Below are 8564 nucleotides of genomic sequence, written 5' to 3' on the forward strand. Positions count from 1 at the left end.
GGGGTGCCCTGACTCACAGGTTTCGATGTCTGCAGATGCCAGCTTTCCCGTGGCTCCGAAATGAATCCGAATGAATTTCCCCTGTCCAATGGCAGGTAGACAAACATCACCATTATTTCATGTATATGGTAGTGTGGCTGGCTTTTGCTAGGGACTACCAGCCATGAGTGGGAAATGTAGGGTCACGGAGAAAGTGATGCCAGATGCAGAGGACTTGCCTCTTCTCTGTCTGCCTGGCATCCGGTGTCCCCATTCTGGGTCCATCAAGACTCAGATAGTTCTACCCAAAGCATCCGGCCCTGTTCCTCCAGCTCTGGGGACGCCCACAGCCTCCCTCACCAACTTCTTGAGACCACCTCACGCTAGACTGTCCCCTTGGTTTTTAACCTGCTCTCTGGTACCCGGATTCCCAAACACTTCATGACAACTTTGATGGGTCTCATTGGATTATCTTGCTAACCTCCTTTGTTCCTTCTGAGATTTCTTCTTTTGGTTTCCCTTACTGCTTACTACAGGCAACCCTAGCTCCGAGACTCAGGCCAGGCTCTCTGGCTCCCCAAATACACATTCAGAGTCTGAGTTCTCCCCTTTGGAGGGGAGGCGAGAGGTGAAATTTTACGAGTGATTGGTCTTTACCAAACTGTGAGCAAATCTGAGGGCAAAAATGTTGCCTTGCTTATTCACCCATAGTCAGGAATGTGGTCGTTACTCAGCAATATTCTCAATATTTTCTTCTTTTATTTTGAGCTTATTTATTTATTTTGAGAGAGAGAGGGAGAGAGAGAATCCCAAGCAGGCTCCACACTCTCAGTGCAGAGCCCAACAGGGGGCTCGATCCCATGAACTGTGAGATCGTGACCTGAGCCAATACCAAGAATCAGATGCTTGAATGACTGAGCCACCCAGATGCCCTGGTATATTTTCTGAATGAAACTTGAGTTGGTGTAGGGCCAGTGGAGGTATGAGTGAACTGTAAGTGTTGGTCTTCGGTACTGTTAGCTGCTCAGCGGGAAATGATGGAAGTTTTAGCCTGCAGATGTTTGGTGGGTGGGCGGAAGGTAGACAGAATAACCAGGGTGATCTTGACTTCTGGGTCTGGGCCAAGAGGAGAGGCCTAAGCACTATAGGGGGTGTCTAAAGGCATCGTCTTCCTCCTGGCACCAGGTTAGCTCAATAACTGACTTGATGCCAATGTATGTACCATGTCTCTGCTGTGTAACATGCACCCAGATCCCCTACGAGCAAGAGATTTTAGTTGTGCACAGGGAGGACAGATGTGCAAATGAGCAATGCACAGAGGACCGAGGGAAAGAAAGAAAGAAAGGTCAGGGCTCATTGTCACAGTCCTTGATGGCTACATCTACTCTCTCATCGGTGACCACTTTATCTTTGAGAAATAATGATGAAACACAAGCTTGAGATTATCCACCTCCTGAGATGTGTGAAGTCCTGATGTACTTTTGCAACTACCGGCATAAATGAGGGCTTCACCTCGTGGTATTTGCTCACCTCCTGGTACAGTGAGATTGGGTAGAGGACTGGTTGTTTATTTGCCGATGGAGGAAGTCAATGCCTCTTTGGCTGAGCTAAACTTAAGTGAGACATTGAGGGATGGAACATATCTTTCAGTATTTTCAACATCAACTTATTCCCAGGTTTTGGGCTCTCCTGCCTTCACAGGACTTTTCCTTTTCCCAATGCCTCTGACTTGGAGAAATTAAAGCTGCTCACTTAATTCACACTAAGGTTTATGTGGCTAATAAGCCAATGAGATTGCTCAACGGACTTCAACATTTTAAAATGTGCTACCTCAAGGGGCGTCCAGGTGGCTCAGTAGGTGAAGCATCTGACTCTTGGTATCGGCTCAGGTCATGATCTCACAGTTCGTGAGATCAAGCCCCTCATCAGGCTCTGTGCTGAGCCTGTAGCCTGCTTAAGATTTTCTCTCTCCCTCTGCAACCCCCCCCCCCAAAAAAAAGTTTCTGCCTCAAGAGACCAATTTTAGCATAAAAGAATTGCTCTCTATTTGTGGAACCTGAATCACCGTAACTTCAGGATGCTCTGAGATGTTGCTGTCTAGTTAGGAAGGGACAGATAATTCTCCCTCTGCCAAGAATGAGCCAACACATTCTTCAGTGTATCAGAATATCCCAGCAGGGCAGATAGATCTGAATCACGTGAGGGTAGAATAGGGCTGGCTATATTCTGGTTTATGTGGCATTTTTTAATACCCAGCATTTGAGGAGAGGGTTTGGTTCAGGGGTGGGGGTGGGGGGGTGTGGAAAATTGGACTGGGTCTTACAAATCTTGAGGAGTTGTCATTCCTCACAGTCTTGGCGTTTCCAAAGGCCTCCAGCAGGGGATTGGCCTGGATGATTTGATCTTCCAGGGTCCCCTAATAATAAACAAGAAGAGACAAAGGGAGGACTTGGGACTGTCCCCTGAAGGAGCCCCTGGTGACTCGAGTGTGTGTATGCAGGGTCCAAGGAGAGATGCTGACCAGTCCAGCCCGGTGGCCAGTGTAGATGTGAGAAGGAACCCACAGCCTCACCCCCCACCTCCCGAGGAGGCTTCAAGGTCCCATCCAGGAGACGGTCTGATTAGTATAGCATTGACGTGACTCTGGTCACACCAGATTTCAGGCTTCATCTTGATTTTTCAGGCTGCCTTTCTTCTCTGATAACACTTCATTATAAAGCATAGATTTTTAGAATACATACACCCGTTACTGCATGCATCGGGACCCAACTAATAGATTTGGATTCAGAAGTATAAATAGAATTGAGCAATTAAAGTGCCCCAAGAGATCACTTATAGAAATAGTGGTTCTCAAAAAAATTTTAAGTAGCAAAAAATATGTCATGAGAACTATTGCTCAGAAGTCCACTTAAAGAAGATGTCGGGCTCTGTGCTGGCAGCTCAGAGCCTGGAGCCTGCTTCGGATTCTGTGTCTCCTTCTCTCTCTGCCCCTCCCCCACTCATGCTCTGTCTCTCTCTGTCTCAGAAATAAACATTAAAAAAATTTTTTTAAGAAGGTAGAACTTTTACCCTCACCCCCCACCACGACTGCTTATCCTTCTGTCTCCAGGGCAGTTTTCAAACTCCTGTCCTGCCCAGCTGGTTCTCAAAGTGTGATCTCTGGACCAGTTGCGTGAACAGAGGGAACGTGATGAAAATGCAAAGCGTCAGCGTTGTGAATGTGAGATTGGCATTTCGGTCAGAAATTCTGGGCCAGGGGCTTAGCCATCGGTCGTTCACAAGCCCTCCTGGTGATTCTTACGTGCGCTCACCTGTTTTTTGAGAGCCCCTGGCCTGAAGCATCCCTCCTGGAGGGGAGTGCATAGCGAGTTGCTCACCTGTCCCTGGCCACCACCTCCCGCCCTGCCCCACAAGCACCCTTAGGACACGACGCGGCACACTGCCTACACTTGGTGCTCACCCACTCTCTAAGTTGGAGTCATGCCCGCAAACCTCCCGATGGAGGGAGCTGCTTACCTGCATCTTGCCTGGCTGCTGCTCCTTCTTTTTGTCCCCAGTGACCGCAATTGTTGCAAAGTACTGGATGACACGCTTGGTGTTCACGGTCTTCCCCGCGCCGGATTCTCCGCTGCAGATTTAAAAGTAAGGGAGATAAAAGGGTGGAAGGGGCAGTGCCGGCTTCCGTGTCCTCATGGTGCAAACACAGGTTACTCACGTGATGAGGATGGACTGATTGTCTCGATCTGGAAATGCAGAGGGAAGAAAACGGAATAAAGAAACAGCAAACACACGGAATAAAAAACAAAAAACAAAAAACAGGGCAACATCGGGTGTGGTCGGGGTCCATGTGGCGCTGACCTGAACTAGCGGTGTGAGGCTGGGGCGTGTCTAATCTTCCTCTCGACCATTGGCGCAGGTTCCCCAAATGTGGGATGTGCACCACGGACAGCGTGGCGAGTGAACAGTGAATCCCACAGTGTGAAAGTTTTTCTTGTTCATGGGTCTTTAACTCCTTGCCAGCCATTTCTCAACAAAGGACAAGTCTCAGACTCAGGGCTTGTGGGAAGGCACGGCTTCTAATTAGAATCTATGGGCACTGATTGGTTGTCATTGAGATTTTCTTTTACCTTTACTCTGTACTCGTGGAAAGTGACCGTGGTTTTCCATTTACAGTCGCTTATGAGTTGAGTGGTGTCCCCCACAAATTCATATGTTGAGATCCTTACCCCCAGGACCTCAGAATGTGACCTTGCTTGGAAACAGGGTCTTTGCAGGTGCTATTGGTGAAGATAAGGTCACCCTGGGGTGGGTGGGGCCCAAATCCAATATGATTTCAGTCCTTATCAAAAGGAGAGGTTTGGAGATAGATCCACTCAGGGAGAACACCATGTAAAGGCAAATGTATAAGCCGAGTGATGTTTTTACAAGCCAAGGAACCCCCCAGACAGCCAGGAAACCCCCAGAAACTGCAAGAGGGGCAGGGGACAGATTCTGCCTCTCCGCCCTTGGAAGGACCCAACCACGCTGATACCCCAGCCTTGGACTTTCCACCTCCAGACTTTGAGACAATAATTTCTGTTGTGTAAGCCACCTGCTTTATGGGATTTTGCCACAGCAGCCCTAGAAACTCATACAAATAGTGGTATTGGGGGCGCTTGGGTGGCTCCATCAGTTAAACATGCGACTCTTGATTTCATCTCAGGTCATGATCTCATGGTTTGTTGGATCGAGCCCCACGTTGGGCTCCACTCTGAGTGTGGAATCTGCGTAAGATTCTCTCTCTCTCTGACCCTCCCCAACTCATGTGCATGCCTCTCTCTCTCTCTCTCTCTTAAAATAAGTAAATAAGCTTTAAAACCACCCCCCCTCCACAGGGCACCTGGGGGCTCAGTCAGTTAAGCATCTGACTTCGACTCAGGTTATGATCTCATGGTTTGTGGGTTCGAGCCCCACATCGGGCTCTGTGCTGACAGCTCAGAGCCTGGAGGCTGCTTCAGATTCTGGGTCTCCCTCTCTCTCTGTCTCTCCCTTGCTCATGCTCTGCCTCTCTCTCTCTCAAAGATGAATAAACATTAAAAAAATATTAAACCCTCCTCAAACAAAAAAAAATAGTGCTATCGATCTTCCTTTTCAAATTGATGTAACTTTAGTTGATTTGCAGACAAATATGAAATGTACAGTAATGTCTAGGACTGAGTGTGAGAGAGGAAGGGCTGAGGTCTGGACAACATGAGGTTTAGGAGATGACTTTCAGGGTCGTCAAATCTCAGAGGCTTGCTTCTGCTTCTTGAGTCTGCACCAAATCGAGTCAGGTGAAAGTAGCAGGTCAAAGTGACAGAAAACAGGGTGTCGTCTCAGAGACGACACTATCGTCACATCTCTACATCCTGTGCCCTCCTGGAAATTTAGGGAAGAGACGGAAGAACCCGAGTCTGGGGAGGAAGACAGGGCAGGGACTTTGCTATGCGCATTTCTCCAACTTTGCTTTCTAGCTGCCACTAATAGGCTCCCTTCTAAGCATGCTCATGTTGGAGGATTCTGTGGAGGTAAGGGCAGGGCATCTCTCTGCGTTCCTGGTCCCCCCCTCCCCCCCCCAGTAAGCATGTGCGCAGCGCAGCATCAGTCGTCAGCGCTGGCCTACGAACCATGGCTGCTAATGGAAGATACTGCAAAATCATCATGTAATCATCGGAGTCTCCCAAGATCACTTTGCTCATCGCCCCATCCAGATGATCGAAGGGCTTGAATAATTAGCTGAGAAGCAGTCCAATGAAAGGGCTTGAATAAGGAACTAAAAACTATTCGTAAAAAATACGGATTGAAGAAATGACTCACCCGTCAGCATGAACTGATAGGCGTTGTCTGAGATGGAGAAGATGTGGGGCGGGGCCTCCTGGCGCTTCTTGCCTCGGTAGGCGGCCACCACCTCGGGGTTGTACACCGGCAGCCACTTGTAGGGGTTGACGGTGACGCAGAAGAGGCCCGAGTAGGTCTGGGAAAACCAGAAAATGCAGCATGTGGATCTTGCTTTACTCGGAGAGGGGGACGGCTTAATAAGGAGATGCCAAAGGGCACTCACGTAGATCATCCAGGCTGTGTAACGCTCTTTGAGGTTGTACAGCACGGCGGGCTCGTGCAGGTGCGTCATCATGGCCATGTCCTCGATCTTGTCAAACTTGGGAGGGTTCATGGGGAACACCTGGTCACTGTTCAGGGTGAGTGTCTGGGGATTGAGAGGAAAAGCACATGATGAGTAGGAGAGCCCATGCTCTGTACCCCACTCTACCTGGTGCGGAGGAAGTCGTGCGACACTGCAGTGTGATCACCCCACCACCATGAGCAGCTTTATGGATCATCTCCGTTCCCAGAGATGATCCACAAAGAACTATCCTTGATTAACCTAATCCCGGTCAAACTGCATAACCGGGTCTCGTCTGGTGCCCCCTGTCAGCATGCCATCCCGTGTGCGGGGACTGAGCCACAGGTACGCACGGCGATAGAGCCCTTTAGCCCTCAGGGTCCAAGTGGGACTCGGGATGGCCAAGGTCAGGGCAGGGCGGGCCGCCTCTGTTCGACCCATTTGCCGTGAGTGCTGATATGAGACAAAGGTCGAGAGGCTGGAAAGAAGTATTCCAGTGTCTTCTGTGCATTTCCACCTCAATACCTCTGCTCACATGGGTTCCTTTGTCTCGAGTACCTTCACCGAAATTATGTTCAGAACCCCTCAAAGTTCAGCTCAGGCGACGCCTCCCCTGTGACCTGTTTCCTGTCTCCCTATCTTTTCCGGGGTTCCATCATTCTTTGCGTTTACAGCATTTGGGCTTGCACCATGGTCCGTGGTCAAACTGTATATTTCTGAGACTATTACTCGATTTCCCTTCTGTGGCTTTCCCCTCAGAAGGCAAAAAGGCAGGGATTTGTTGGTACGGGCCAAATCTCTTGAGGAAAGGAGACTCATTTGCCCCGCTGCTCTGCACTAGAGTAAGATACCCAAGATAGCATAAGGGGAGATGGAAAATTCTGTGTATCCTGAACCTTCAGACATTGGGACTTGTTTCTTTTCAGATCATTCAGGGAAGCAGTGAGATCCTCAGCGTGTGACCGTGTAAGATTCTGAAAATGAGGCACAACCAAGGGAGGGGCCCCCAAGAATGACTGAAGAAAATTTATTTCCAGCTCAGTGCAAAGAGGCTGAAATCAGAGGTTAAGTTCAATAAACAAACAAATAAAATAAAGATCTGCCTTGTATGCCTGAGTTTGTGAACTGAGACTCATACCTGCCAGTCACATCTTGATTCCTACACAAGATGGTAAACTTTGGGAAGGCAGGTTGTGAGATTTGCTTCTGTCTGCAAAGTGATGGACGCCAGGCGTGGTGGGCTTCCAGTGAATATTGAATTGAATGGTGCCCTGTAATTCTCTACATTAAGCTAGGAATTGCCTCTAGTGTTTTCTCTATAAGTCACTCTGCAGCCTAGGGAATGATATTTGACTGGCCCACCCAGAAGCAACCAGCATCGATCTTCCCCTTAAATGGTCCAACCTCTGCCACCCTAACCTTCTCCTTTCTCCAAAGCAAACATCACAAAAACTCTCAAAGCCCAAGTCCCGGAAAAACGAAAGAAGCAGGAAAGAAGGCGTTTGCAAATGTCACTTCACTACGGAATAGATCAACGTTAGTTGTGTTCTGTCTTCACATTGCTATGGACTAGCACGTGATTTCCAATATTCCATGCCAAAGGTACATGAAAATGCCCACATTTTCAAGGACATCTGAGATCAACACTTACCCGGTCATCCAGCGTCTTGACCGTGACTTTGTCATTTTCCCTGCTCTGGATCATACCTTTCACGTACATTTCCTTATCATCTACTGCAAAGCAGGCTTTCTTAGAATCAAAGGGGCGGTTTTGTGCCTCGATTCTCTCCTTCTCCGGCTTCCGCAGGTAGGGAGCCGCCTCTCCAAAAATGGCCATCTCGGCATCAGAACTCATGACTGCAGGGGGGCTGGGAAGACCAGGGAGATGGCTGAGTCTGGAGCCTGGTGACTCCTGAATCTAAAGGGTCCCGCCCTATTATTTCTACCCATCCAGGGGGTCGGATCAAAAGCTCCTGGGATTAATTTAGGTCATGATGAATCCAGGACTATGTCTAGGGGCTTAGAGTGGGCAAGGAGCAATGAGCTAAGGGAGAGACTGCATCCTAAGAAAAATGGTTGAGGGGTGGTTTTCATCCCTGGGTGCTGATTTGGGGGGATATCTCTTAGTTCAGCTCCATGCTCGGAAGGAAGTCTGAATCAACCAGAGTGAGCCCAACAAAGGTGAGCCCAACAAAAGAGGACTTGGGAAGCACTTCCTTAATGACATACCTTGTTTGAGCCCTGTGATCTCAAATCTTAAGATCCTCTTAAGATTCCCAAATCTTAAGGGTGTCTGAAAACAGTGATTGGGATGTTGATAGTTCCTAGTAGAAATTTCAGACAGCCCAATGGAAAGTAATGACTTGAACATAAATACTCTTGCCACACTCGCTTAGAACATTCTAGGCAGCAAGCTGATGGGAAGCATTATGGCCAAATACAGTGG

The 8564-nt window shown here is 48.7% G+C and overlaps 1 protein-coding gene across 1 annotated transcript in view; it reads right to left on the reverse strand.

Moving 5' to 3' along the window:
• The window catches only part of LOC125151294 (myosin-13), a 53044-nt gene extending 45058 nt beyond the window's left edge, over positions 1-7986 (reverse strand). Inside the window, exons 1-7 of the mRNA XM_047832025.1 lie at positions 7770-7986; positions 6059-6202; positions 5815-5971; positions 3695-3722; positions 3496-3607; positions 2303-2395; positions 18-81 (exon numbers count right to left, since the gene is read on the reverse strand). Of these exons, the coding sequence (XP_047687981.1) occupies positions 18-81; positions 2303-2395; positions 3496-3607; positions 3695-3722; positions 5815-5971; positions 6059-6202; positions 7770-7973 (802 nt within the window). The 5' untranslated portion in view covers positions 7974-7986. The remainder of the gene's footprint in view (positions 1-17; positions 82-2302; positions 2396-3495; positions 3608-3694; positions 3723-5814; positions 5972-6058; positions 6203-7769) is intronic.
• Positions 7987-8564: the final 578 nt, after the last annotated feature.

The sequence above is a fragment of the Prionailurus viverrinus genome, chromosome E1, assembly GCF_022837055.1.
Source record: "Prionailurus viverrinus isolate Anna chromosome E1, UM_Priviv_1.0, whole genome shotgun sequence".
In the NCBI taxonomy this organism is placed as follows: Eukaryota; Metazoa; Chordata; class Mammalia; order Carnivora; family Felidae; genus Prionailurus; species Prionailurus viverrinus.